General features: G+C 46.7%; 6 protein-coding genes across 6 annotated transcripts; 4 read left to right on the plus strand and 2 right to left on the minus strand.

Annotated features, from left to right (window-relative positions):
- Positions 1 to 13: 13 nt before the first annotated feature.
- E1B28_012684 (uncharacterized protein) lies at positions 14 to 3,566 on the minus strand. The gene is made up of 11 exons (XM_043157819.1): positions 3,370 to 3,566; positions 3,287 to 3,313; positions 2,827 to 3,229; positions 2,745 to 2,767; positions 2,558 to 2,686; positions 2,033 to 2,497; positions 1,895 to 1,974; positions 1,379 to 1,830; positions 1,084 to 1,325; positions 815 to 1,021; positions 14 to 755 (listed from the first exon to the last, which is right to left on the minus strand). Exons 1-11 carry the CDS (start codon positions 3,493 to 3,495, stop codon positions 252 to 254), a joined length of 2,658 nt encoding a protein of 885 aa, XP_043005187.1. The 5' UTR covers positions 3,496 to 3,566; the 3' UTR covers positions 14 to 251.
- Positions 3,567 to 11,432: 7,866 nt separating this feature from the next.
- On the minus strand, positions 11,433 to 17,786 carry E1B28_012685 (uncharacterized protein). Its single transcript, XM_043157820.1, has 7 exons — positions 17,166 to 17,786; positions 17,048 to 17,084; positions 14,752 to 16,981; positions 12,505 to 14,684; positions 12,384 to 12,453; positions 12,183 to 12,327; positions 11,433 to 12,127 (listed from the first exon to the last, which is right to left on the minus strand). Exons 3-7 carry the CDS (start codon positions 16,290 to 16,292, stop codon positions 11,972 to 11,974), a joined length of 4,092 nt encoding a protein of 1,363 aa, XP_043005188.1. The 5' UTR covers positions 16,293 to 16,981; positions 17,048 to 17,084; positions 17,166 to 17,786; the 3' UTR covers positions 11,433 to 11,971.
- Positions 17,787 to 17,837: 51 nt separating this feature from the next.
- Positions 17,838 to 20,203, plus strand: E1B28_012686 (uncharacterized protein). The gene is made up of 7 exons (XM_043157821.1): positions 17,838 to 18,084; positions 18,136 to 18,688; positions 18,736 to 18,886; positions 18,939 to 19,189; positions 19,248 to 19,682; positions 19,740 to 19,974; positions 20,031 to 20,203. The coding sequence occupies exons 1-7, from the start codon at positions 17,915 to 17,917 to the stop codon at positions 20,048 to 20,050; spliced, it is 1,815 nt and encodes a 604-aa protein (XP_043005189.1). The 5' UTR covers positions 17,838 to 17,914; the 3' UTR covers positions 20,051 to 20,203.
- A 1,246-nt stretch (positions 20,204 to 21,449) lies between these two features.
- E1B28_012687 (uncharacterized protein) lies at positions 21,450 to 22,033 on the plus strand (the record flags this gene model as incomplete). Its single annotated transcript, XM_043157822.1, has 3 exons — positions 21,450 to 21,685; positions 21,751 to 21,895; positions 21,953 to 22,033. 3 exons carry the CDS (start codon positions 21,450 to 21,452, stop codon positions 22,031 to 22,033), a joined length of 462 nt encoding a protein of 153 aa, XP_043005190.1.
- A 226-nt stretch (positions 22,034 to 22,259) lies between these two features.
- On the plus strand, positions 22,260 to 23,555 carry E1B28_012688 (uncharacterized protein; the record flags this gene model as incomplete). The annotated part of the gene is made up of 3 exons (XM_043157823.1): positions 22,260 to 23,064; positions 23,121 to 23,321; positions 23,380 to 23,555. The coding sequence occupies 3 exons, from the start codon at positions 22,260 to 22,262 to the stop codon at positions 23,553 to 23,555; spliced, it is 1,182 nt and encodes a 393-aa protein (XP_043005191.1).
- Positions 23,556 to 24,082: 527 nt separating this feature from the next.
- Positions 24,083 to 24,843, plus strand: E1B28_012689 (uncharacterized protein; the record flags this gene model as incomplete). The annotated part of the gene is made up of 4 exons (XM_043157824.1): positions 24,083 to 24,201; positions 24,255 to 24,489; positions 24,543 to 24,593; positions 24,646 to 24,843. The coding sequence occupies 4 exons, from the start codon at positions 24,083 to 24,085 to the stop codon at positions 24,841 to 24,843; spliced, it is 603 nt and encodes a 200-aa protein (XP_043005192.1).
- Between the last annotated feature and the right edge of the window lie 1,969 nt (positions 24,844 to 26,812).

The raw sequence follows: 26,812 nt of genomic DNA on the forward strand, positions 1-26,812 counted from the left end.
TTTCCCCTACTTGCTCCCGGAGCCTGTGTTGCGAGGTTTTAACATAGGTCTCCTAATTCTTATGTCAACTCGCTCTGAACTCTGTACACTGCCGCCCTACGTATCATCTTCCGAAAACTAGCCTCTCCTATGGAGTCGACTGCTGTACAGTGTATGGACTATGGAATACTACTAGTAGATTACGTGTAATATCAAAACCAGACTCTCCAAGTAACCCCCGCCAGGATGTCATGTATGACAGCCGTACATCTTCAATCATCATCACTCTCGCCCAACATCCTCGCTAACGCATCGTTGCCTTGGTCCGTAGGAGCTTCATAGACCGCAAACGCAGCCTTCGGACCCGCCTCAGAGTCGTCATTAACAATTTCTCCACTGACAGCCGACGTCCACCCTTTGACTCTGTCAACGAACACCTCAGGACTCCGATCCAACAACATATCCAAGTCCTGGTTGCTAATCACATTCGCTTTCCCCTCCGACGTGTTGGGTACGACATCAATCTTTTCGCCCTCGAGTCGAAGTAACGCCGCAGCCATCTCCGCCATCGTTTCTTTGCCCCGCGTGGGAGCGGCAGTAGGCATTTTGAATTTACCCTTGGCGATGACGAGGGCTTCTAATTGTCGTTTCTCTGTCGCTCGTTGCATGATTTTCGTCTCGATAGTGTGTGCGCTCACGAGTCGGAAGATCAAGACGGGTTTGGTTTGACCGATTCGGTGGGCTCGGTCTTGTGCTTGGGCGTCCATTTGAGGGTTCTAAGATGAGTTGTAAGCGTTACAAGAACATCACGGAGGATATATATATGAAACCTCACCCAATCCTGGTCGTAGAACACAACAGTATCTGCCGCAGTCAGAGTAATGCCTAGACCACCAGCTCTTGTGCTCAACAAGAATAGCTGAGGAGCATCGGGATTGTCGCCGCCATTCTGGAACTCGTCCATCTGATTCCTACGGTCTATAACTGACGTCGAACCATCTATACGGCATATTCTCCAGCCCTTCAGTTCGACAGCCCAGTCCTTCAATTCGTGAAAATATGAGCAAAGGAGTAGAAGACGTGTCTGAGAATTTGAACACACACCTCTATGATATCAAGCATCGTAGTAAATTGACTAAACAGCAAAACCTTGTGTTTCCGACGGAACAATTCGCTCAACAGCCGGTCTAGCACCATCATTTTCCCACTGGCTGCGACGAGCTCATCGTTCAAAATGGGTTGACTGGACTTTGCATCGACAGGCCAGTCGAAAAGGAACGGGTGTGAGCATACTTTGCGGAGCTGCATCACGGTGTTTTGCAATTTCATGTTGTTGACTTTCTTGCCTGTGATCTTGTTAGAGCAAGTCAACCCAGGAGAACTACCGCGAAAAACTTACGAACAACCTGTTGCTGATACGACTCGGACTTTGTGTCAAGGCTCCTGTCAACTACTGAGTCCAGCTCCCCCTTTGCCAACTTCTCAAAGTATTCATCATCGTCCCCGTCAACTGCATAGGCTCGTTTCGCTTGTGAAATATTTCGTTTCCTCAACCTTCGAGGTGCATCGTTGTCGACTGCCATCTTTTCCTCGGGAGGTGCAGAGGCCTTTTCCTGAGCCCCCTTCATCAGGTAAGAACGAAGCGTCCCATCAAGCACCTTATCATACGCATCTCGCTGAGCAACACTAAGAGGAGCATACAAAACGTACTCCTTCTTTGGAGGGAGGTTCGATTCAACGTCAGCTTTGAGACGTCGAAGAATGAAGGGTTTCAAAATCGCATGGAGAGAATAGACGAGTTCGTCGGTTCGTTTGGTGCCCAATGTCAAGCGCATTTCAGGGAGATTGAACCTGTGTAAAAAAGGAAATATGAGAATTGGGGTTAATTACTTGAATCTTGGGATCCCAACCGTACCAGTCCTGAAATGAATTGAGATCGTCGAAGATGTCGGGAAGTACAAAGTTCATCAAGGCCCATAGTTCAGCAAGATTGTTCTATGAAATGCAGTCAGTAACTTCCTTGAAAGACGATACGAAGGATTTGTGACTTTACATGCAACGGAGTGCCTGTCAAGATCATCCGGCAAGCGGACTGATACTTCTTAATCTCTTGCATCAATCTACAATCAAGGTTCTTGAGCCGATGTCCCTCGTCCACAACGATGTATCCCCAATTATGATCCGCTAGATGAGCACGATCCCGAATGATCATTTCATACGTAGTGACCACAATGGGAAAGTTCCTGTATGCTTCTAGAACCGCTTTCTCGTCTTCTTCATCAACTATCGATTCTTCTTCGAACTCTCTTCCTTTTCTCTTGCCCTTACCTCGCCCAGTTCGGCGATTTCCTCCCTGTTTGCGTGAGGTCTGACCTTTACCTTTACCTTTAGTTCTTGTGACTGCGGACGGTGGTATTTGGTCTTTGACTGGTCTGTGTTTCGGAGGTAGACGTCTCATACGGGTTTTGCGAGACTCAGCACGCTCTTCGGGAGTCCCATGATACATCAACACAGGGATCTAACAGAAAATATGGATGTTGAAGATGAGTTTGGAATAAACCTCAAAAGAACGACATACGCTAGGAGCGAATTTTCTGTACTCTTCGTTCCAGCTGTGGAGTACACTCAACGGGCATACGATGAGAATGGGGTCGGGATGAGGGTTTATTTCGCGGAGATAGGCTGTAAACGCTATGGTTTGGAGAGTCTACACATTCCATTGATTACCGGTGGTATGAGCGTAAAAAAAAAAAGTAAAAGTATACCTTTCCAAGTCCCATTTCGTCAGCTAAAGAACGCTGTCAGTCGTGTGCATATTGAAAAGAAACATGTTTTAAAAAATTGCACCTAGTATACCAGAGACTCCACTTTGGTGTAAGGATACCATCCACTGCAATCCTTCCAGCTGGTAATCCTTCAGTGTAGCACCAGTAATCGAATCAGGTTGAGTGAATATTGTTGTTCCTTCAGCGGTGGGAGGAGCTTCTGAAACCTGGTGCGACGCTTTTGAGCGCTTCGCAACATGTTCGCCTTCTTCCTCATCGCTATCTTCTACAATAACACGTTTCCTTGTTTTCCTTGATCTCGTGCCTTTGGATTTGGGGGTTGGTTTAGGGGATGAAATCGTGTCCTGATTTGACGCCTGAGCACGCTGTGCGCGTTGACTTTCCATGGCTTCCTTCAGTATATTCGAGTAGGTCTTCGATTTCTCCAATACACAATTTAGCCGCGCATAACGCTTTTCCACATCCTATTGAAGTTGAGTACACTTATGGCCAGAAGTAAGACAAGTTGAAATTCTACTCACATCGTCTAATCCAAACAGCGGCGAGGACTTGAGTATTTGGTGAGACAAAATAATCCACGTAACAATCGAACGTTATAACTCACATTACCCTCTTCCTGGTCGAGGCCTACAACGTTGTCGGCGGGTGGGCTCGACGGAGCAGTACTATTTGGAGGTTCTGACATTGCGTCGAAAACAGGCGGTGGCGAGGATCCTACGTCCGAGGACATTTTCCAGATAAAGGTGTAGACACCGAGAAGACTCAAAATTAGCAGGAAAGGTGGTGGTGTGAAGCTGGGAGTACAAACAGACAAGCGCGCCTGAGCATCGCGCAAAGACCTACCCTTAATCTGTCACGTGATTTTGACTACACCACCAAAACTGGCCCATGTCGTACATGTGCTACTTTATATATATCCCATAAACTCAATATATCGTGAACATATATTGACCATGCCGTAACCATGCCGTAACACAATCCAGCAAAGGGAATTCTGGCGTCCCTTGTTCCTCCCACGATGGAAATGGGTCCAAATGAGATATTTTACCTACCAAAGGTCAATGTATGCAAGAGTAGGGCAGGAGGACCACTAGAAACATTTGTGCTAAGTAATTAGGGCATTGTCATGTGACTCTACATATCGTGAACATATCTGGAGACAGATGGTGATTATATAAAGTAGCACATATGTCGGCTATCTATTCAGTTATTGGCGGTGTACCGGAGTTTCATGGCGAGCAAAGTCTTCCTCCGTATCATCCCCATCGTCAACAGTGGAAACCTTCTGGCACCTCTTGCTGCCACAAAACGATCACTTGATCGCAGTTGCAGCCACCAAGTCCCATGAATAAATGCAATATGTCAAGACTCGGAAAGGCTCAGTTTCTGGCCTCGGTAGGTTGTAGCGTTGTTCAGGCCAAGACGCAAGTGAGCTCTATGGGAAAACGATGAATGAATGCGGGGGGGTTAATCTTTTATTCGGCGATCGTGATGGTATTGGATAAGGGTACAGGGTGAAGATCTATCTCACAATCATCGAGCATTCAAAGCGGTATTCTCACCACTGGCATGCCTGCCACCAGTGTGCGCTACCTTCCTATCGGTCCGTACGTCTCTGATCACTCTACGTAGCAGGGGAGTTTGTGTTCCTGTTTCTTCTATCCTTCTTTATGAGACGAGAAGAGGCTCAGAGCCTGTCTGCAATATCATCAAGGAGAAACTGCCATTCCTTCAAGTTGGTTCTGGACCCCAGATGTGTGCACTGTCTCCGCCTTCCTTGCAGAGTATCCCGTAGTACTACATCCAGTGTTGGTGTTTTGTAGCCACATCGATGGCAAGCTACTATGCAGCCAGTGGAAGTTCACTTGTTGCCACCGGGCTCTGGCGGTCGAAATTAAGCCGAAGAAGAGCATGTATTCTTCTGGTAAAGACAGCGATGAACTCGAATTGGCTGTAGATATAGACAGGTAGATAGTTGGTACAAGAAGCGTTCACGCTACATACTAGGGCTAATTAGTAATGGATCCCAACCCTCGCTCTGACAGAAGCATCATCCCACATCCTATTACCACGAACGTAAGGGGCATTATCGATTATCATCCAAACACGGCACGTTCATCTCTCTGGCAGCTCGCAAACCTTCGGTTCCTCTACAAGATGTATCACAGGATCTTGCATCCACTGTGGTATCGTTGCTGCTTGGGGTGGGAAGTTCCTACATGCACTGTTCAAATGAACACCCGGCTATAGATTAACCATTGATCATCCATCAATACCACACAGAATTCACGACACAAAATGAGGTCAAAAGTATCGTGTACTTTAGTTGTACTGACGGACACATGAGGGACAGAAGAGTAATCGAAATACCATACTAGCCCTGTTCACCCGGGGTTCATGCTCATATTCCACAGAGGGTGACACTGAACGACTCTTCCGAGATGCTTGTGAAGAGGAGCCTGGGGCATCCAGCACTTCTAAGGTTATGCTGTTCCCCTTATAACTCATCATCACCCGCTTCCACTCCTCTACTCTGGGAAGGTCGCCTCTACTGTCATTGCCCCCGAAGTCGGCAATCCAAGGAGAAATATTTATATAATTAAGAAAATGCATACCAGAACCTGTAAATAAAGTACAGTTGCATAAAAAACCTTTTGAGGTATGTGCCTGCCAATTTTCGTGAGGGTAGGGTGTAATGCTGTTGAGATATGAATTTTTTAATGAGGGGGTGTCGAAAACGTGGCCCACGGCGAAGTCGGAAATCGCGGGCCGGCAACGCGATTACATGTGACACAATCATACACATTGATGAATCGTCCAAGAATCGTCAATATCTCATATATAAGAGGTTTGTTTGAGCACCTGGGACCTATAAATTCATTTTAAATGCTCTTGTTGCAAGATGCATTGATAGAGGCTGTCCTTGTGGGAGGATGACCTTAATTTGGTAGTTTTTCCTCATTTAGGTACAGTCAGAGTGCACTGGTGGCACCAAAATCTATTACAATTCATTGTTGGGTCCTAAGGGGAGCAAATGAAGATAATCTGACATCTGACAGGAATGTTTCCTCCCCTCTAGAAACAATTTCTGGGTGTAAAACATAAAAATCTGGGATATTTGCAGGTATGGGCTGTGTAGACTCAAAAAAAATCATAAAAATCCAAGGATAATAGATTCTGGTAGCCTGATAGGTATATATAACTGTGCTGAGAGCCCTGCCCATGGCATGTCCAGCTGAACTTGAAGTAGTCACTGCAATCTAGGGTCAGAATGATAGAAAAAAAACTGAGTGTATTATATAAACCTGACTCCAGGGACTTGTGAGATAGTTATAGGTGTGGTCCTGGGTGTCTGTGAGATGGAGAAGTATGTTGTGGTCATAACATACCAAGAACGGCGAGAGGTTGATGAGTACTTGTGCTGCAGTGGCCGATCTCCTGATTAGGAAATATTCTCACGCTTCGATTTTTGGTCGGAAAACTGACCCCTCATTGTGCTACTGCCACAACTCAGTGAAGAACCCATCCCCCGTCATGAAAATTGTCAGGCATGCATATAAGACCCCGCTCCTTCTTTTTTGATAGTATATTTGCTCAAAAATCTAGTCTAGCACTCACTATATTACACTTTTCCGACTTCCCCGTTTTTCCGACTTCAGGGTCGATGACAGTATCCATCAGACTTTCAACATCTTGAATGGCTTCGCCAGTTGTTGGGTCGTGAAGTTCAACAAAGGAAACGGGGATTAGGCCAAGTCGTCCGAGCCGTCCAATAGGCTTTGCGACGAACCATTCATGATTAGACAGTGATAGCATCAGCCGTTTGGCCTCCAACTCGTTCACGCACTCAGCATCAAAATCGTGGAGTACTGTCGCATGGAAGACTTGGTACCTTTGACTGCAGTGAGATAGCAGCTTGCTGTGGTTGAATTGGTAGAGTAGCACGAGCATTCAGGCCAAAAGGAATAGCTTGTGGGTTCCTAGTGCTGAGAAAGTCGAGAAAGTCGAGAAAGTCAATCGCAGCTGTAAACCTGTACGAAGTGGAACGCACGCAGATGATTTGTTGAATTCTACAAACAACGCCTTCGGAACAAGTCCCCGTGCCCCGGAAACAAAATTGGGCGCTTCATACCAAGATCCCTGGTCGTCAATATCCTTTATAACATAGAAAAAATAGCCCTTTTTGAATGATAATACCTGGGGGAGCCTGTGAGCGATACTCGGTGGTCGCCTTTATTACTTTCTAGGGAGGAAGTATACGTGGAGTGGGTTTTGAGACGGCGGGAGGTGACGGAACCATTGCTTCCATTGAATGGTGTAACGAACCGCCTGGTTGATATGCCTCTCGTGCGGAAAGTTGTGTGAATAGATCGGATCGATCAAGGGGAGAAGTGGGAAATTCAAATTCAGATACATTGTCATCTCTATCGAAAGTATCCGTTGAGTTGTTGCTCCCTGAGTATGACGAATGGTTCACAGAAGCAGTGCGAGGAGATGCAATCTTGCCCTTAGAGATGTCCTCAAGGACTCTGAGTTCAGCCCATCCGGATCCCTTGTGCTTCTGATCTGTGGCCTCGTTTGGTGAATGGGACGATAGATAGAAAGGTCTGACGCGGCAGAAGCGGAGCAGGACTGCGTGGTCAATTCGACAGAAGGGCTACTATATTCCTCTGTCAAAGAGGGACGCCGTTTGTGTCCAGCGACGTGGTGAGCATGGGTCAAAGCTTCGGGCTGTTGTCCTTCCACCAGCATCATCAATACGGTTGACCGATGGGATTGACGTCGGTAATTCACTGCAACACTAAACAGTATTGCTACTAGTACTGGTTGGCGTTGGTCGGCTTCTTCAATGCGTGGTGGTCTTCATAGTGGTGTGCGTGGCATACATGTTACGGACACTGAGAATATGGATTCATTAACGGACTCGAATAGAGTACCACCTTGAGTTTCTCATCCAAAGTACTCCTGTGAACCAGAGTATGTCACCACACCACCATTCGCCATCCATGGGGAAACGATGCAGTAGCCAGGCTGGAAAAGTTCTTTGGTAATTCCGGAAATTGAAGGACGTTTGGGTGTTTATGTTGCCGCCAAAGGAGAACTTCGTTACTTAATTGCTGTACGAGGTCAGTGAAAGCTTCGGAGCAGAATAACAGAGCAGACCTTCAGAAGCCTCTTCTCATCATATGTCGCAGCATACACTCGTAGCACCTTGAGACAGACTGCTTGCGAGTCTTCCAGGCGTCCCTTCTATATGCCCTGAAACAGGGAATTGTCTGAGTCTCGGTGTAGACTTGGCCTTCAAATCGATCCTCACAGCAAAACCTCCACCGGATACTGGATGCAACCCGTCTTTGGAAACCTTAGAAAGGTGGATTGAAGTAGGAAGTGTACCATATCGCTTGTTGAGATGTAGTAGGTATTGAATACAGGCTTTTCGTAGGTAGAGGTCGTTATGGCTGGGTTTTGTGGTGTCTTCATCCAGATGCTATACAAATAAATTCTGAGCTGGTTGAGAAGAGTCGAAGATAGGGAAAACGCACAACTTGACATCAGAGAAAACCTACTTTACTAATTAGTACTAATTAGTAATAATTAGTAATAATCTGTACTAATCCAAAACTAATTTCTATTAATTCATACTAATCACTAATTGACACTAATTGGCACTAATTGGCACTAATTGGGCAAAAAGTTATATGAGTTTTTCCATAAGTAATCACCCAGAAAATCATACTTTATATATTAGTAGTAATTAGTAATAATTAGTAATAATCTGTACTAATCCAAAACTAATTGATACTAATCCAAAACTAATTTCTATTAATTGATACTAATCACTAATTGACACTAATTGGCACTAATTGGGCAAAAAGTTATATGAGTTTTTCCATAAATAATCACCCAAAATGGTAGAGAAAACCACACTTTATATACTAATCACTAATTGGGGCAATTGGGGCAAAAGGTTTGCATAGGTTATTACACAGAATTGCAGGGGTAAATTAGATTTATATTAGAAGACAGTGTAGTAAGAGTTTCTATCACTGAAGACATTTACAAAGAAAGCAGAACACTGGTCTAAAACAGTACTTGAAGTCCATTCTGATGGTACTACTAGGCCAAACTATTATTTTTCGCTTTTTTAGCATTTTTTTGCCTAGGGGGGTCAGCTGTCACTTCTAAGGTCCAAAAATTGGTAGGCAGGCTGTTACATATATCCAGAACATTCCCCCAAATTCCCTGTGATTCGATATTTGATTTGCCTTCTTTATTGAATATCTATTATTTCCAATATTTGGGCATAAAATATTTTCATTTATATTGTCACAGGGAAACATCCTATCATCAATCTGATTGTGGATTTGGATTCTGCACCCAAAAACACATACTACCACCCATCTCACCCATTTCTATCACCTACCTTACTCAGACAGTGCTGGATTGATCAGAAATTGAATCACACCAGAGTATCAATTCTGGGAGGGGTGGGAGAGCTTAGCTAACCTCATAGTCAAATTCAGAGGGTCAGGAAACCCTAGAAACCAGCCCAGGATTACACAAAATGGATCAGTTTTCATTGAAATAAATGGATATTATTTCCGATATTTTGGAATAAATTTTATTTATTTATAGTGCAGTAGGGAGACATCCTATCATCAAGCTGATTGGAAATTCGAGTTCAGCACCCAAAAATACATAGTTCTACCCACCTCCAATATTTTTATCATCAACCATGGTTATACAGTGCTGAAATGGTTAAAATTCTGGCCAAACAATGATATCAATTCAGGGAGTGGTGGGAAAAAATAACTAAGGCCAGAATCAGATTCAGAGGGTCAAAGAACCCTAGAAAACATCCCAGATGAACATGGATTGAATCAGTTCTCATTAAAATACATAATATACACTGTTTTGCAACACAGTACAAGCACCATCTCTTCAAGGAGTGATGGGAACAATTAGATAAGCTCAAAATCGAATTCAGGGGGTAGAAAAACCCCCAAAACCACCCCAGAATCATCTAAATTGACCAGGAACTGATGAAATACAAGTTACCGCTTATATGGGGTACCCGCCGGTGTAACACAATCATAACTGCTAGCACCAGGTTCAATCCCGGTCTAAGGAAAATTATAAGTATAAGCACCGTTACTACTATAACCTTATTGTAACTCTTTAATAGGATATATATAAGTATATCTATTATATTTGTATTTATATGCATAGTGGACTTAGAAAAAATTTCGGACTTGAAAAATTTCGGACAAGTGTAGTTCTAATACTAATAAATGTAAGTAAGTAAGTAAAATTAGTTAGGTTCTACTTCAAAATATCACAGTATAGTATACTAATAAAACACTACACTATGTAGTATATAGTATAGTAATAAAATAGTACACTATACAGAAGTATGTACAATTTATTTACCTACTAATGCCTACTAATTAGTATGAATTAGTATGAATTCATACTAATTAGTACGAATTAATTTGATAACCTAGCGAATTCATACTAATTGAATTAGTGCCAATTAGTATCGATTATTATTAATTAGTACTAATTCATACTAATTAATAAATCTGGATTTTCCAGATGGAATCATGTCCATTACAAGTGCATCTTCTGCGATTAACGAAGCCACGACTTTTTCTGCTGCATATCCATGCCTGGCTAGATGTCCCAATAGTTCATTCAAATTACCGAAGGTTTGACTCGGAATCGGCGACGATCTTGTTGTAAAGAGATTTATAATAGACGAGAATGTACACTGAAAAACACTTACAGTTTGGCTTCAAATTTCCGAGCACACTATTTTCCTGCCATACAGTCGTTCTCAAAAACCTTGCGGCGCGTCATTTGCGTGTGCGAAAAACTCAAACAATTCAAGAAAAGTCAAAGAAAGGCCGAAAACTCTGTAAATTCAATGTAGCTCTCTTCCACTCTATAATACACACTTTTTTCACTTGCAAACCCTCGTAAATGTCATGGTCTACCGACACATCAACACAGATACAAAGGAACGCATAATGTACATACTAGAAGAAAGCTGGGTGTTGGATGCTCCAGGTGATTCAGAAAACAGCATACGGCGGCGGAAACGTGATGAAGAGAAACTTAGATTGACAATGAGGTGTTCCAGAGTGATGAGAAGATGTGTTTGTTGAAAAAGAGGGAAACGACATTGGTGAAGAGGAGGAAAACCTATTTGACATTCTTAGCCCAGCTTGGCAACGGTATATGAAAGACACAGGCTATGGATGCGACATTGAGCAGCTGGAAGGGAAATCTACGAACGTAGATGTCCTGTAACAGAAGCCTCTAAATAGATGGTACACTGGCTGATGTGGAGCCTGACGATAGCCACAATGAGGATGACCGGGACATAGATATGTATTGACCAGTGCGGGTGATGTTTTCCTTTCCTTCTCTCCCATTCCCCCACAATCGATTCACGGTAATTTGTACTTGTGTATACCGTACGCTTCACGCTTAGTCGAATACAAGATTATATTCCAACGGCCATTGATTGTGGGAATGTATTGGACTGTTCAGGTTTGCGTTTGTTCGGAGTATCAGGAACTAGAACGGATCCGGAACCTACTGCGCCGTTACACTTCAAAGTGAACAAGACACATTGGTATTCTCGAAAACTTTGTGTTTTTTCGTGGAATTTCATTCAACGCACAGCGAGGCTTGTTCACGATATAGCATTACTTTGGAAGGAGCGGGAACGGAGCGGGTTTATATGGTCTGAAGACAACATGGATGAGGATGGATATGATAGCCTGCAGGAGGAAATGAACATGTGCAACAGTTTCGACTCTCGAGGGGTGACACCCTTACCCCGGATATGTGTGCTTAAAGGTGTGACGTGCCGAATGGGATGAAGAAGAGAGAAATAGTAACTTTACTCGTTCTCGTAGATAACTCAACGTACGGTACAGCAGACATGATGGAAAGCGCAGTATGGGGAACACGGAAACGGAACGACAAGATAGCTCAGAAATACTGTAAGAAAAAGAAAGAGAAGGAAAGTGCAGTGCATCAGATGGACAGATGTGAAATTGCAGAGTTCGTAGGTTAGAGTAAAGTGTTGGGAAAAAATTATATCGCGGCTGAAGACGTCTAGGTAAAACGACAGTTTGTTCCAGTCAGTCCTTGGGAGTTGAGGTTGATAGTACGAAAGTTTGGGTGATGCGGTGCTATGGGCTAGTAACAACACCTGTGCCACGACAAGCTGGGCAATTGTTTTTGCCTTCCTGCAACCACTTGTCAACACAGTTCATGTGGAAAGCGTGTTTGCATGTCAAGACGCGGACGTCATCCTCTGCTTGGTACTCGTCCAGACAGATCAGACACTAGGAGACACAGATTGAGGTGAAGCGATTACTCGGCACGGACAGATTCACTTACCCGTTCAGTACAATTAGATGAAATCTTTCCTTCCTGCTCATATTTTGGTACTTGAGGTGCTTTGATCACTTCCAATCCCGACCGTTCGATATCTTCTTTGGAAGCTGTTGGTGGCCTCACTTGACCTAGAAGGTCTGCGAGGTCTCTGGAGGGTGGCAATTGTTTAAAGATATCGAAGAAAGAGTAACCAAAGAAACGTACAGAAGTGCCTCAAAGGAATCGAGAGTATCAGGGTCGCCAGTGACGATGTTATGGTCTGGAGGATAATATCCTGAACCACACAAGTCAGCCATAGTTATCGAAGAGCACCGAAAAAACATACCGCCAATGACGTATATCAAGAACGTCCTAGATCCGGGACCATCCAACATATCTGGGAGCAGTCCACTTGGAGGTCTCGGGGAGGTATTTCGTCCATGTCTCAAGGTTCGAAGAGCTTCAGCAGCACGAGATTGCCATCGTCTTTGGCGGTTCTCCCTAGTGGGGTCGTCTTGCTCTCCACCAGGTCCGGACAGCACCTCTTCCTCATTTTGGGTAGGAACAGGAAGAGGCGGAGCGGTGGCGGTGGTAGCCTGCGTATCATTGCCGACGTGCTGTTGCGGTCCAGCACTGGGACCGAAAAAAGCTAGATTGACGGACTGTAAACCGACAACAATGACTGGAACAACGGTGTTCGAAGCAGCTTGCTGAGGTTGATTTCCATTCTCAGGTGTTGAGGGCTGTGGGGAATCAGAGGAAGTGACAGGAACTGTGGGTGACGAGGTCGACGATTGAGCGACTGAAGTCACATTGGGTTGAAGAGAGGCCGAGTCTTGGAGAGGGGAAGGAGAAGGATTTGATGACGTAGGAACATGCATCGGTGTTGCTGTATTGGTTCCCCGTGCTTGTCCAGTCACTCTGGGCGGAGGAGTAGCAATCGGTGGGAACCGATACAATCTCCACCAATTGATTCGTCCAGTCCCATCATCGATCGCATTTCGACTACCAGCCTGGGAACGCGTGGTGTTATTTGAGGGTTCAGAAGTAGGTAAGGTTGTTGGAGCAGCTCTTGTGGTATCTCCAGCGGCATTTGTACCGGACGCTACATCATTCGCGGATGTTAACGAGGTGAGATCAGGTTCGGGTAACGATACCTCAACCCTTGGCGAGTTTGGTAGTTGTATTGTATTCGAAGTTGAGGCCTGTTCAGATGGCATTGGTAAAGGGATGGACACTTCCCTGGGAGGTTCGAGTGGGGGTAAGACGGCGGGACCTGCAGTCTCTGCAACATGCAAAGTAGGAGGCGTTCGTCCAATTCCCATGGCCCTTCTTCGATTGAGGGCCTCACTTATACTATTGACACCCCGTGCACTCGAAGGTTGGTGATCAAACATAGACGACAATCGGGACAGACTTGCTTCAGTTCTCTCCGTCTCGCGACTGCCACTCGTGCTGGCCACTGGAGTTCTTACAGGAGCCTCGTCTTCGGAATCAGAATCATCTGTGACATCTTCAAGCATCGGTAACGAGGCACAGGTCTCCTCGTCACTGTCTGGGAATGTCTCCACTCCTGCACGACGATCTGCTGCTGACGGTGGGGATGACGATGATGATTGCGTATTGTTCGAAGCGTTTTCCGCTAGCGCAGCTGAGGCTCCCGACACCAACGCACGAAGCGCGGCCTGTCTCTCCGCTATCATTCGTTGTCGTTGCCTGACCTCGGCTTCTGCCTCCGCGATTAGCCTAAATAGCTCATCAATATCATTCTCCCTATTCCCTTGTCTGCGAATAACCGCTTGTTCATCATTCTCAGGTCCTTGCTCCTGCTCATCAGGTCCTTGCTGCTGCTGCTGCTGAGGCCCACCTCCTAGAGCGGCCCTCAGATCCGTTTGCAAGTCCACCAAGAACCTTTCGAAGCTACCTTCAGGAGGCAACTCACCGATCCCTGTTCGTCCTACTCCGAACCCAACTGGGTCAGGATCTCCAAGGGAAGTCTCCGTTCTGGATCCAGGTCCATTGGTATGTTCTCCCCCAATCGGAGGTCCATTCAACCCAAGGCCCAACTGGAACGCCCGAGCCATCTCTGCTAACATCCTATCTCGGGGCGCTCGCGGCTCTGGCCGTTGCGTAGCGTTTTCAACTTCTGAGCGTCGACCATCGATATCGGACAGCAAGGGAACATCTTCATCTCGGCCACCAATAAAATCACCACTAGGGTCAGCAGAAAGGTCGCTTCCTAAAGACACAGACGATGAATTAGACCTCAACCCCAACCTTTCTCTTATGTTTCCCCAAGCTTGCCGCATTCGATCAGCTGGTCCGCTGGCACCAATGCCAGGACTGCCTGTACCGAAGCCGCTCAAACTACCTAAACTTCCAACGGCACCGTTGAAGGGATCTGCTCCAAAGCCAGTACCGGAGGGTGATGTTGCTCGAGGTGCATCAGGAGATGAGATTGGCGGTGTAAGTATTGGGTCGGATGAACCTGTGAGCAAAGATGCTGCTGTAGCCGCCGCCGCGACACTGAATGAGATACAATGATGTGAGTTTCACGGTGCCAAAACAAGGGGTTGTATGAATATATACACACCTCAACAGCGTACCCAGAACATCGATACTACTAGATGAAATCATTCCCGATGATGGCGAAGAAGGTTGAGATTGATCTGTTCGTGAGGTCTGCTGACCCGCGTTCGAACCAGATACACCCTCTGAAGGTTGTGACACAACAGTAGTGGTATCAGACTCGGGATCTGCCCGTTCCGAGCTCCCAACAGCAGAAGAACTAGCGGACGAAGAACTTACGTCAACACTAGGATCGGTGTCAGAAGTGTCAGCGGCTACTCTTGATACGGATGCGTCCGCGGAAGACGATGTAGTAGGTGTATCCGTCGATGTCGCTTCGTCCAATTCCATAGTGCTCGTCGGCGAAGAGGGACTCCCACTAACAATAGCTCCAGGTCTAGAGCCGCTAAACAAAGCGGAGAGTCTATTCCGTGCAGAGGATCCGATTTCGGACCTGGGCCGCGAGGCACTTGAAACAGACCTTCGAATTCGAGATCCGAGGCCGAACTCACTTGAACGTGACTGAAGTTGGGATCCTGACTGAGATTGTGTTTGTTGTGGATCATGATCATGATCTGAGTTTGATGGGAAGGAGTTCGAAAGTGGTGAAAAGGATGGAGAGGTCGAGATTGGTCGAGGTACATCTGTGGTATGGACAACACCTTGCACCACGACCAGTGTACCGGGAGGTGGAAATGGTCGATTTTGGGGAAGTGAATTGGGGTTGGCAGTGGGAGTGGGAGTGGGAGTGGGAGTGTGGGCGCGGGGGACTTGAGGAGAAGATGGTAATGGCTGTAAGGAATGGGTGCTCTCGGGTTCGTTTACAAATTCTTGAGGCGTAAGAAATCTCTCTTCTGTATGTGGAATTTCCCGGGCGGATTCTGAGTCAGCCGGGCTAGCCAAAAGCGATACATCCTCATAAGCACGATTCTGGGGTGAGTCGGTGTTTGCAGTGGAAGATGATTGGCTTTCAGTTAGCCCCGAGTCAGAACGATGTTCAGCGTTAGAAGATTCCATGACTTCTCTATTTTGAGATATCGATGAAGGGTCACCTGCACCTGGTGTTATCGAATCAGAATGCTGTAGCGGCTCAGTCGAGTTTGAGACAGAGGAATTTTGTTCCTGATGCTGTTGCACTTCGAGAGGTGAAGGTATTGGTATAGCCAGAGATGTGGCCGCGGTCGTCGTATCCGTCTCTTTGGGGCCTATGGCAGGAATCAGTGCACCGCTAGTTGCACTACCTGCTGCGGCTTCGGATTGCCCGGCTACCATTTCCTCTACTTCTGGCTGAACTACGTGTTCCGCAGGGGCCTTTGACCATCTCCTCGACTTTAACCATGACCTCCGTTTCCCGGCAGTAATTCCACTCGTGCCAGCAGGGCTATTGTCCCGGGATGCAGGTTTAACAAAATTAGCGATACTTCTGCGAACGGCGGATCGCCTTTTTGTAGGCTGTCTTCTTCTGGTAGATGGTATAGGCGAAGAGCCAGATTCTTGACTGTTGCCTCTTTCCGGGTGAGAGTTCCTCTTTTCGACGGCACGAGTCGTGGACGAGGTTTGGCCCATTATGACAGGATTCGCTGAAAGAGCACGTCCAGCGTCGATATGAGAAAGAAAATTTAGAGATTAAAGGGGTTCGTAGGGTGAGCAAAGGGAATGGAAGCTGTTGACTCCGCCGTCGATGGTGACGGTAAGGACTGGAGTTACCTCAGACGTGACTGTCACGCGCCAGAATAGGCACCGCTTTCCATAGGCACTGAACAATCGGAACAGGGTGCCAGGTCCGATTGTTCTTGTTCATCACATACATAATTGCCATTCAATAATAATGCTCAATATGTTGCTGGTATTATTATCCCGAAAGACCAAAGACTAAAGATGCCATCCCTACTTTCTCTGGAAAATCAATGATTCCTCAGTCTCCTAAATTTCAAAGAAAGGACAGTGCTCAGCAAGGTGCAAAGTGAGCTGTGCACTTGAATGAACTTCATCATTCAATAAAGAGCGTTGGAGATGATTTCATCGGTACAAGGAACACCGCATAAACGTTCACCATGAGGGTACCGGTTCCTCGACACCTCCAGTAGTCGATTCTGGCAAGTGCCACACGTACGGACTATAAGTTGTCGGTAGTAGCGGGGCTTGATGAAGGCAGTAGTTGGCATTGACAACTGATACCCGAGTCCCGGTTCGCGAACGGAATGATATGATGAGCTTGGTGCAATGCTGATTTGAATAGATCTCGTACAGCCTTGCTACAGCTCGTAGGACACATACAGAATTAGATCGCCGCAGAATCCTCATCTAATATCGTAACTTACACGAAAGTCAGACTGAAATTGTCGGTGTAGCCCTATTCTTTGTAGATGGTAAGGTAAGATAAACGGCAAAAGTGCTTTTAGAAAATCAGCCTCACTAGTTTACGAAGGGTTAGCGTACCTTGAACGAAGCCCCTATAATCCAACTTTACATAGCTCTACGAAAGAGCTAGTACACTCGAAAATTTCGCAACTTCCACCGTCGTACGGTGTTAATCCCCTTCCTTTATTTCCCCAACATTTCGTAGCGTCAACGTCTCGTGCTTCCAATAACGAGACAGAGAAGGAGATCCTTCGCGTTGATCTTGCCCACAATCGCCTCAAATTCTGTGGAGCCAAGAGTCCCAAATCAACCTGGTTGTGCTTCCTGCAAGGACTCAGCAACCTCTGTATACTCCTTGATCCATTGAATTGGCCACTCTGGATCTATCTCGAGCGTAGATGGATCTAACTGGATAGGGATACCGATAGGTCCTAGGCTCGAGGACCGACTGTTTTGCTAACATTGCGAAGCGAGAGAAAGTCCTGCGGTCTGTTGGCGGTCTGTAGTACAGTGGTAGGAGAGCTCAGGATGGTCCGATCTGGAACCCATTGAAGACGGCCTGAGTTGTGTTCGGTGATTGAGAGCGTAACTAGATACTGCTAACGCCTGCTTTGCGTATTACACGCAATTGAGAGTGATAACTGGGAAGAATAAATTTGCTGTGGATGGTGGTTGCTGTCTGATATGAAATGCTTTCGGAAAAAACGCGGGCACAGGCGATGAGTCAAGAAATTTAAGCGATTTCCATTACTTTCCCCCTCTCCCCATGTACATAGCACGCAATACTCAAACTTCTTCATCAAGTCCTTGCTAAGAGCATCACAGTAATGTCGAGTGATACCCATTCTTCAGCGTCTACTCCGCCCTCTTCTCCTCCAAAAACGCCTCCCAACTTGCATCAGAACAGTATCGATCCCGGGTCTAGATGGCTCGTGCAAAAATTTGGGGGAACGAGTGTTGGGAAGTACCCAGTGCGCATAGCTAGAGACGTTGTTTCGTACGTATTCATGCATTTTTTAAGTCTTTCTAAATCATGACAATTTCGTAGGAACTATATTGATTCGAACAAGGTCGCAATAGTATGCTCTGCACGTTCGGGATCAACGAAAACACTTGGGACGACCAACTTGCTCCTGAGAGCAGCCTCAGAAGCTCTGAAACGTCCACCAAGAGGTCCGAAATCTGCTGCACCAGGTGCATCCACACCTCATGGGCTTGGTCTGTTCGGGCAAGTTAAGGAGATGCCTTCATCTCCATCGCTTCCCAGTTCACCGCGGAGCAGGTCTTCGTCCGGTCATGAAACAAATCCTTTGTCGCTATCCCCTTTGACTGTTCCCAGTGCCGGCCAAACGACGGTGACCTTTAACGTTACCGTTGATCTCATCCGAGAAGAACATTACAAGGCTGCCAAAGAATCTATCGAGGACGAAGACATTCGTAAAGAACTGGAAGAGGAGGTCGATAGGGACTGTGATTGGCTGCGGAGCTTTCTTTTTGCCTCACAAGTTATCGATGAAATTTCGCCTCGATCGAAAGACAGTATTATCGGCGTGGGAGAACGATTGGCTTGCAAGCTCATGACAGCTGTGCTACGGGACCAGGTACGCCCCTTCACTCGCATCTCGAACTACGTTAAGAGACGCTGTAGGGTATCGATGCCGAATACGTCTCTTTAGAAGACATCGTTCCTGAATGTGACGAAACCGACACGCAATTGGGACAAGGTTTCTATGATCGTGTCGCAGCTGCTGTCGGAGAGCGAGTCAGGCAGTGTGGTCGACGAGTTCCTGTAGTAACTGGCGAGCTTTTAGATTCACCCTTTATTTTCGATGTACTGCTGACAAACCTCAGGCTTCTTTGGACCCGTTCCCGGCTCACTTCTCACTCAAGTCGGTCGTGGGTATACAGACTTATTATCAGCACTGCTCGCCGTTGGTCTGCAAGCCGCTGAATTGCAGATATGGAAAGAAGTGGACGGCATCTTCACAGCCGATCCACGTAAGGTTCCCACTGCTCGAGTCCTGCCTATCATCACCCCGGACGAAGCCGCAGAACTAACTTATTACGGGAGCGAAGTCGTACACCCATTCACCATGGAACAGGTATGCTTTTCCTTGATACTGGTGTTGCGTCAACTCACCGATCAAATTATGATGAAAGGTTATTCGCCGCAAAATACCTATCCGTATCAAGAATGTTGAAAACCCCCCGGGAGCAGGTACTGTTATATATCCTGACCCTGACGTGGTGGACGCATCTCAAGAAGCTGGGGCTCTCGCCAATGGCGTCCCAGAACCTATTTCATCCAAAGTTTTACATGACGCAGCGATGATATCACTTTTCCTGCAAGACGAATTGAAAAAGCTTCCTACAGCCGTTACTATCAAGGAAAACATTCTCGTCATCAATATCAACTCGAACAGGAAAAGCGTATCTCATGGGTTCTTCGCCGGCATTTTTGAAACGCTGGATAGATTTGGGGTAGTGGTGGATTTGATTAGCACGAGTGAAGTGCATGTCAGTATGGCTATCGAGGATTCGGTAGCCCCAAAAATACTTGCTCGACTTGTTTCGGAGTTGAAGAAAAGTGGAATGGTACGTCAAGTCCTATTGTTTGTGGGCCAAAGTCTCATGTGTTTGTGATTTTCTCAGGTCACCGTGCATTCGAACATGGCGATCCTGTCGTTGGTTGGCAAGCAAATGCGTCATCTTGTCGGCGTTGCTGGACGCATGTTCACGACTCTCGGTCAAGGGAACGTCAATATTGAGATGATCAGCCAGGGTGCTAGTGAAATCAATATTTCGTGTGTCATAGAGAGAAGGGATGCAGTTAAGGCGTTGAATCTGATACATCAGAGCTGCTTACAGATACCACCGCCGAGTAGAGGCAAGTCAACCCCGAACTTTATTTTGAACCTGGGACGTTGATCACTTTCTTGTCAGTGGGGCCATGGTTATTCTAACACTGACATGCCACTAACATGTTGCAGTGGTGCTGAATATGTATTGAGCATTCTAACTTAAGCATCCAATGTACACAAATTAGAAGCTTTAGGACAGTTTCGAGAAGCCCGCATATTGTCCCACTCCACCAACAGCGATCGTATTTGCGCAAGAACTTCTGTGAATACACCCGAGGCTTCTCCCCACGTTGTGAGTCTCGCTCGGATTACATACCCGAGCCTGATCGCTCTGTCTCAGGAATTCGAATGGGGATTGCAGATCAAGGTGACCTCGGAATCTGTGGAGTTCGAACCGTTGAGGTTTATTGATTAATGTGGCTCACACCGCCTCTCCCTATGCTCAACTTCGAAAGATTGATTAAGGTGAAGCATGTTCCTAAGTGACCTCGTTGACTGTAGCATTTTGTATGGTTTGATGGTTCTAGACTACCCAAGCACTCCTACAGGGTTAGATTGTTGGTCACGCCTTAAGCCCCTTCATTCAAATCTCCAATACATGAGGCTTCCAGCTAACGGCGTTGAAATGGTCGGAAGCGCCGTATGTTACCGAGTGCGTAAGCTTTCTCAATACTAGGATGTACACAGATGCTCCTCGAAATGGTTCAGATCCCCTCGTGTCAACCCATGTCGAGCTTCGTTTGTTCAAATTGCATATTAACGTCGGGATCTTTACGCGGGATCCGTCAAAATTCCTGATCATCATCCCGCCACCTAGATTCATGAACTCACTGCGACCCGAAGCTATATATTCAAGACCCTATAATCGACGAGTGCCGTTGTTTCGATTGTTTGCTGGTCCATTTGATCATTCCCGTCAAACTCTATGGCGCATTCGAGCACATCGAACAAGGCCGCGAGTTACATGATCCAGGTGCTCCGTGTTCGCGCAGGCTTCACGTACCACAGAGGCAGAGCCAAAAAATTGGCTCCCATCCTCATGTCTGCTTTGCAAGGCCACCAACCGTTATAAGGCAAAATGGTTCCACAACGTGGCTACGCTGCACCGGCTGACCCTCATGAACTCTTTATGACTTTCCCAGCGCCCCTTGCTCTCCGGCGTCACAGAGATATGTACATCACGAGTTTGAGATCCATCGGTCGTTCCAGAGTGCACGTATTGATGGCTGAACAGTCCGCTATCTTAAACAGAATTGTGACCCACGTCATGTGTTTCATCCCGTCTTGTCTTATCCCCCCTCAAACGGGTGGAACTGGACAATTCTTCAGACAGAAGGTTAACGCCGGAAATACTATAAATCAACACATACTCATGACAGGCAACGTTTCAACCAACCTCCTTCACGGCCGCCCTCTGGTCTTTGCACCTAGTTAGTAATAACAACGTGAGCCTTCTAGCTTCATTCCATGTTTTGCGTTCTCATACCCTCTGCTCTTCAAGATGAACACCAGCGATACGCTTGAGAATGACATCAACTCAACTATTGAGATCCTTAGTGTCCTAATCGCGACTGCTCTTTCTGGAACACATTCAAGGAACGAATTCAGGCGCATGCGTGCAGAGACCATACAACGGGAATGTACCGTTTTCCTGCAGCTACTACAGGATCGGGACCTGGAACAGATTGAGGATCGATGGGAAGACTTCTGGGAGGAGACTATGGACAATTTCGAAGCGTACGTATACCTCAATATTATAATTTCCACGCACCGAGTCCTAACTTTGGACACCGTGTATATAGCTCCAACAGGTATCTTCAGGACCTGAACATGTCAAACATGTCTGATCCCGGAACAGCGTCCCCGGAGTTCGAACTTTGGCGTAAGGTGTCGAGAGAATATAACAATCTCCTCGAATGGTTGCCTCGCTTGAAGCAAGGCATTTCGGTATGTCACGTCTAGAAACCGACAGATTGATCCTTAATGACGCCCGTCTATCTAAAGAAGCGGGCGAAGCGCTCACCCCCTTTGTCCAGCCGTAAGTCCATTGTCCACGTAACGCCTCCGAGCGGAGTATCCCTATGACTTTCGCTGAAGACACTGATTGTCAGTTGCACCAGCCAACAGACCGAGAGCACCTGGTAAGTGATTCCCCTTCCCAGCGTTTTCTGCGCTTATCTTATTGCTGAAATTCCAGTTCGACATTCTTTCAGTGGTTTTCCCTCAGGTAAGCTGGAGTTTGTTTGAACTAATGCTGAAAACTTACAACGGACCCGTTCATCTTGAATTATCAGTTAACACGGCTCAATCAATGGTTCCGCCTGGACATCATCCTCAGACGCGTAACAAAACATATCCTCAACCGAACGTCAACCAGATTGGCAGCGGCAGGAATACTACGTGGAATGCAGGGTCCGGTGTCGCATTCTCTCACCAAGAGCCTGGTGATGCTGTGGCATCAGTCTCACGGGGATTTTCGGACATGTCTATCCACGAGAATCCATACAATCAAACAAATCCCTCTGTGAGCGGGTCAGGACGTTCGAATCACACCCAACAACACCTTTCTCGGAACATTATTCCCATCTATGCTCATCAAGATTCAAGCCCAACTTTCCAGTCCGTATCACCTCCGGGGGCGCAACCACCCGTTTACAACTATTCGAACACCAGTTCATCATCTCAGACGAACTCAATACCCTTCCACAACTATCCAGATACTAGCCACCAGTCCATGAATGCATACCAGACGCGACCGTCATTATCAGTTGCCAATAGCTCTCAACAACCTCCTCAGCATCCTGCTACATATTTCTCCGATAGGCCGATAGCGACGACGAGCCTCCATCGTACATTCAGTCGACAGTCTATCAATACCTCCCCTACCCAATACGAACCAGTACCATTCGAAGGCGAGTCAAGGCCGCCGCCGATGCTCCACCGTACTTCAAGTCGACATTCCCTCGACGGGACTACCGGAAAACCTCTCAAAGGTATTCTTAAAAACGGCTCGAGCAGGACGCCGTCCGAGGAGTCTCTGAGCCCTCGAAATTTCGCACCCGTTTCACCAATTACACCGGACACCGCCAAACACACGTTTCGTCGGTCGTGGTCGAGTGAGTGGCTAATGCTTGCTCAATTTATTTAAAACAATCTGACTTTGACTGCTTAGCGTCTGCCACAGTCGGTAGTGCTACGCCGGCGGACAGACAACGAGTGCCTAGAGGAGGACCTCCAGTGACTGACCGATTCAATCTACCGCGATTTATTCCGAATCCTATGTCCCCTGGAGCATCCTCGTCTTCGACAGGTCCGTTTCTTGATCTGGAACACGAGCCCCGTAGTCGATACCCCACCATACCTGCTGCAGGAGGTAAGCTAATGCTTCACTTGATATCTAAGGCGCAATCCACTCATACTTTTTCTTGCAGGCTACCAAAGTGGAACGCCTATATTTCTCATACAAATGCCGCCAACTAAGAAGCACCACAGTCACAAGGAGAAGGATGGTAAACATCATAAAAGTAAAGAAGGGCGGAGTGTCCTTACGAAATCGAAAGACAAGGACAAGGACAAGGAGAAGCAAAAGAAACATAGCAAGTCCTGAGTCATTGAGTTGGGTCATCCCAGCGACCAGCCTGGGTGTCGTCAGTTCAAGACCGTTTGTGCAGCGGCTCTAACTCATTATGCACCTCTTATTTCATGGCGCTCACGATACCCTGGAGTTTTGATCTATTTCTAATTTTGTTCCAAACATTATTCATACGTAGGAAAGAATTGGCAACGTTATGAACGAGGTGTTCGACGATAAACTTCTTCCTCACATGTAAGACACCATGATGTCCTGTCTCATTTCTCGGCGATGATTCCAAATGGGTAAGGTCATCGCATTTTGATCTTCGGCCGCTTACATCCGCGAAGCTCTTCCACTGGCACCTACACCTTCAACAGACGCGTCGCGTCTCTTCCACCGTTTTCTTTGCGATTCCCTCTGCTGGAAGATACTTTTTAGGGGCGTGTCAGTAATTGCACGTGATTTGGCAGCTCTTGGGGATATATAACCTGTGTACAAGCTACACCCTATTTTCTTCAGGCTCAACTGTCTACCCCCATCATCTGTTCTACATTTGAACCATGTCTGCGCCCACCAGCCCTATTATACCCTCTTATTTCTCTAACCTTCCTATTTCAGGCATACAATGGACTACTCCATTCGTTCGTAGGCATCCTATGTTCTACCCTGAGCGGTCAAAGTAAGCCTCGTCGTTGTTTTGTCTCACCTTGTCGCTCATAGTCGTTACCTCAGACTGGCTTTGGCCCATGAATATTGTTCAAAGATGGAGTTGTGGAAGACCTTCCATCAGGAGGTTAAGACCGCTGGGATGGAATTCGAGACGTCTAGGAAGAAGAGGAGCAGGAAACCTCGTCTCAATTCTGGACCCGTCGCTCAGAATGCCGTGCTGACCACTGTTACATTTGATAGACTCCCTGAAGGCCAACGAGCTGAGATGGAATACGTCCCAAGATCTGCCGACGACGAGGTAAGCTCGCGTTGTTGTTTTGAGCCCGAGCACCAGCTTACCCCTATCGGCAGACTATTGACGAGGAGGCGCATCTAGAGCTCCTTTTCAGTTACGTCGATAATGTAAGTTCCCCTATCTTTTCGACTTTCACCATTACTGACAAAACGGTTGCAGGTCATCCGAGACTCAAAGGAGATCAACGTGACGGAGGACGTACCATCAAAGTCGGATAAAAAAATGAAGCGGTATGGCGTAATATACGACAGCCCTCCCCCCTTCATCCTCCATTCCATCGAAAGTCAACTATCAGCGCCTACTGACAAGCGATCGAGACGCCACGGAGTCATTTTTGACACCCCTCCCCAGTTTTAAGCTCCTATTTTGGACGACGCCTTCTCCCACGAGGGTCCCTCCGGAGCATTCAACTTTCCCTTCGCCGAGTGTTGATGGATTGATTGTCAGAGTCTTCTTCGTCGCACACATTTCCCGTCGTCGACTCGCTTATAGCTTGGCCAGAAGGCAAGTACCTCTTCGTGGCGTTGTGATATCCCAGCCACAGACCTGGCAACTGACCACAAACCACGGCAGGAACCTGAGGTCAACCTGGTTGGCGAGCCATCTGCCGACTAGTTGCCTAGTTGTATTTGGTTGGCCACCTTTGCAATTTGACAACTATGCGGTCGGTGGCTCGTAGCTGATTATTGGTTTGGTTTGGCTATCTGAAGGTACGTTTTCATGTCCGCCGATGGTTGCCTCCGGTTGATTATGGCGACTATTGGACTAGTTTGCTCTGCGATTGACTTACTTATATCTTTGCAGATCTGCGGTATAGCCCCACCGAAGTACATACGACCACGACGCCTTCTCCCATGAGAGTTCCTCGGGGCATTCTTTATCTTTCGACTTTTTCTTCGCTTGAGTGCTGATTGTTCGTTTATCAGAATCTTCTTCGTTGCACACATTCCTCATCGACTCCCTTGAGAAGATAAGTACCTCTCCCTTCGATGCCGGCGTTGCGATATTCCAGCCACATCCCCTGATAGCTAACTACAAACAGATGGTGAGATGAATGTCGAGGTGCAAATCTGGGCCGATTTGCACCTCGACAATCATTCCACCGTTTGGCTTGTGGTCAGCTATCAGGGGTGTGGTCTGGGTATTGGAATGTTTGTCTTCTCTCTCCGTCTCTGTACCTCCACTGACCAATCTGGACTCGATTACCTCTAGGTTTCGACGTTTCATCATCCGTGGTCGCTCACTCCTCCTTTGGCTAGAAGTTTAAGTTCCGGAAATCAGCCATTTTTTCGAGCCACCTGCCGACTAGTTGCCAAGTTGTACTCGGCTGGCCACCTTTGCAGCTTGACAACTGTTTGGTAGATGGCTCGTAACTGATTATTAGGTCTGGTTTGACCATCGGAAGGTAAGTTTTTTCATCACCACTGTGACAATGTCCATGAAATTTATCTTTTTGTATAGCGTTCGGATGTTCCCCGATGCTCGTACCATTGCTTTTACTTGATTTCAGTGAATATTTCTTCTGCGTATGCATACACTATCACCATCTGTGGACTGCATTACTGTCGCTCTCACCTTGCTTACATCTTTGTAGATCTGCGGTACAGCCCCACAGATTTTCCTATCTTGGACGTCGACACCTTCTCCCGCGAGTCCCTCAGGAGCATTCTTTATTTCTTAGCTTTCTCTTCACCCGAGCGCTTATTATTTGCTTTTAGGACTCTTCTATGTCACACACAATGCCCCTCGTCGGCTCGCTTATAGTATGCGTTGGACAGAAGGTATGTACCGCTTCCTTTGATGCCGGCATTGTGATAACTCAGTCGCACACCCAGGTAGCTGACCGTAGCTGACCATAAACCATTGGCGGAACGCCGAGGCGCAAATCTGACTCACGAGCCACCTGCCAATAAGTTGTCAAGTTGTATTTGGCTGGCCACCTTTGCAGCTTGACAACTGTGCGGTTGGTGGCTCGTAGCCAATTATTAGGTGTGGTTTGGCCATCGGAAGGTAAGTTTTTTTATCATCACTTCACACGAAATTTATTTTTTGTGTAGGGTTCGGATGTCTGCCGACGCTCGTACTATTGTCTTTATTTGATTTTGGCGACTATGCCTTTGCATATGCATGCACTATTTTCTAGACTCTGAACTATATCCCTGTCGCTCTCACCGCTTACATCTTTGTAGATCTGCCGTGTAGCCCCACAGATTTCCCTACCTTGGACGTCGACACGTTCTCCCGGGAGCATTCCTTATTTTTCTGCTTTCTCTTCGTCTGAGTGCTTATTATTTGCTTTTCAGACTCTTCTTCGTCACGTAATGCC

Source organism: Marasmius oreades, chromosome 8, assembly GCF_018924745.1.
Source record: "Marasmius oreades isolate 03SP1 chromosome 8, whole genome shotgun sequence".
Lineage (NCBI taxonomy): Eukaryota > Fungi > Basidiomycota > Agaricomycetes > Agaricales > Marasmiaceae > Marasmius > Marasmius oreades.

What these genes read in the sequence shown, in the direction of transcription:
- E1B28_012686 (XM_043157821.1), top strand. Translation starts at nt 17,915, where the DNA reads ATGTCGAGTGATACCCATTCTTCAGCGTCTACTCCGCCCTCTTCTCCT. An exon ending in ACCCATTCACCATGGAACAG is followed by an intron (nt 19,190 to 19,247) that starts GTATGCTTTTCC and finishes TTATGATGAAAG; the next exon opens with GTTATTCGCCGCAAAATACC. An exon ending in AGTTGAAGAAAAGTGGAATG is followed by an intron (nt 19,683 to 19,739) that starts GTACGTCAAGTC and finishes TGATTTTCTCAG; the next exon opens with GTCACCGTGCATTCGAACAT.
- E1B28_012685 (XM_043157820.1), bottom strand. Translation starts at nt 16,292, where the DNA reads ATGGGCCAAACCTCGTCCACGACTCGTGCCGTCGAAAAGAGGAACTCT. An exon ending in GATTCCTTTGAGGCACTTCT is followed by an intron (nt 12,328 to 12,383) that starts GTACGTTTCTTT and finishes GCCACCCTCCAG; the next exon opens with AGACCTCGCAGACCTTCTAG. An exon ending in CATCTAATTGTACTGAACGG is followed by an intron (nt 12,128 to 12,182) that starts GTAAGTGAATCT and finishes TGTGTCTCCTAG; the next exon opens with TGTCTGATCTGTCTGGACGA.
- E1B28_012684 (XM_043157819.1), bottom strand. Translation starts at nt 3,495, where the DNA reads ATGTCCTCGGACGTAGGATCCTCGCCACCGCCTGTTTTCGACGCAATG. An exon ending in GTATCAGCAACAGGTTGTTC is followed by an intron (nt 1,326 to 1,378) that starts GTAAGTTTTTCG and finishes ACAAGATCACAG; the next exon opens with GCAAGAAAGTCAACAACATG. An exon ending in CGATGCTTGATATCATAGAG is followed by an intron (nt 1,022 to 1,083) that starts GTGTGTGTTCAA and finishes CACGAATTGAAG; the next exon opens with GACTGGGCTGTCGAACTGAA.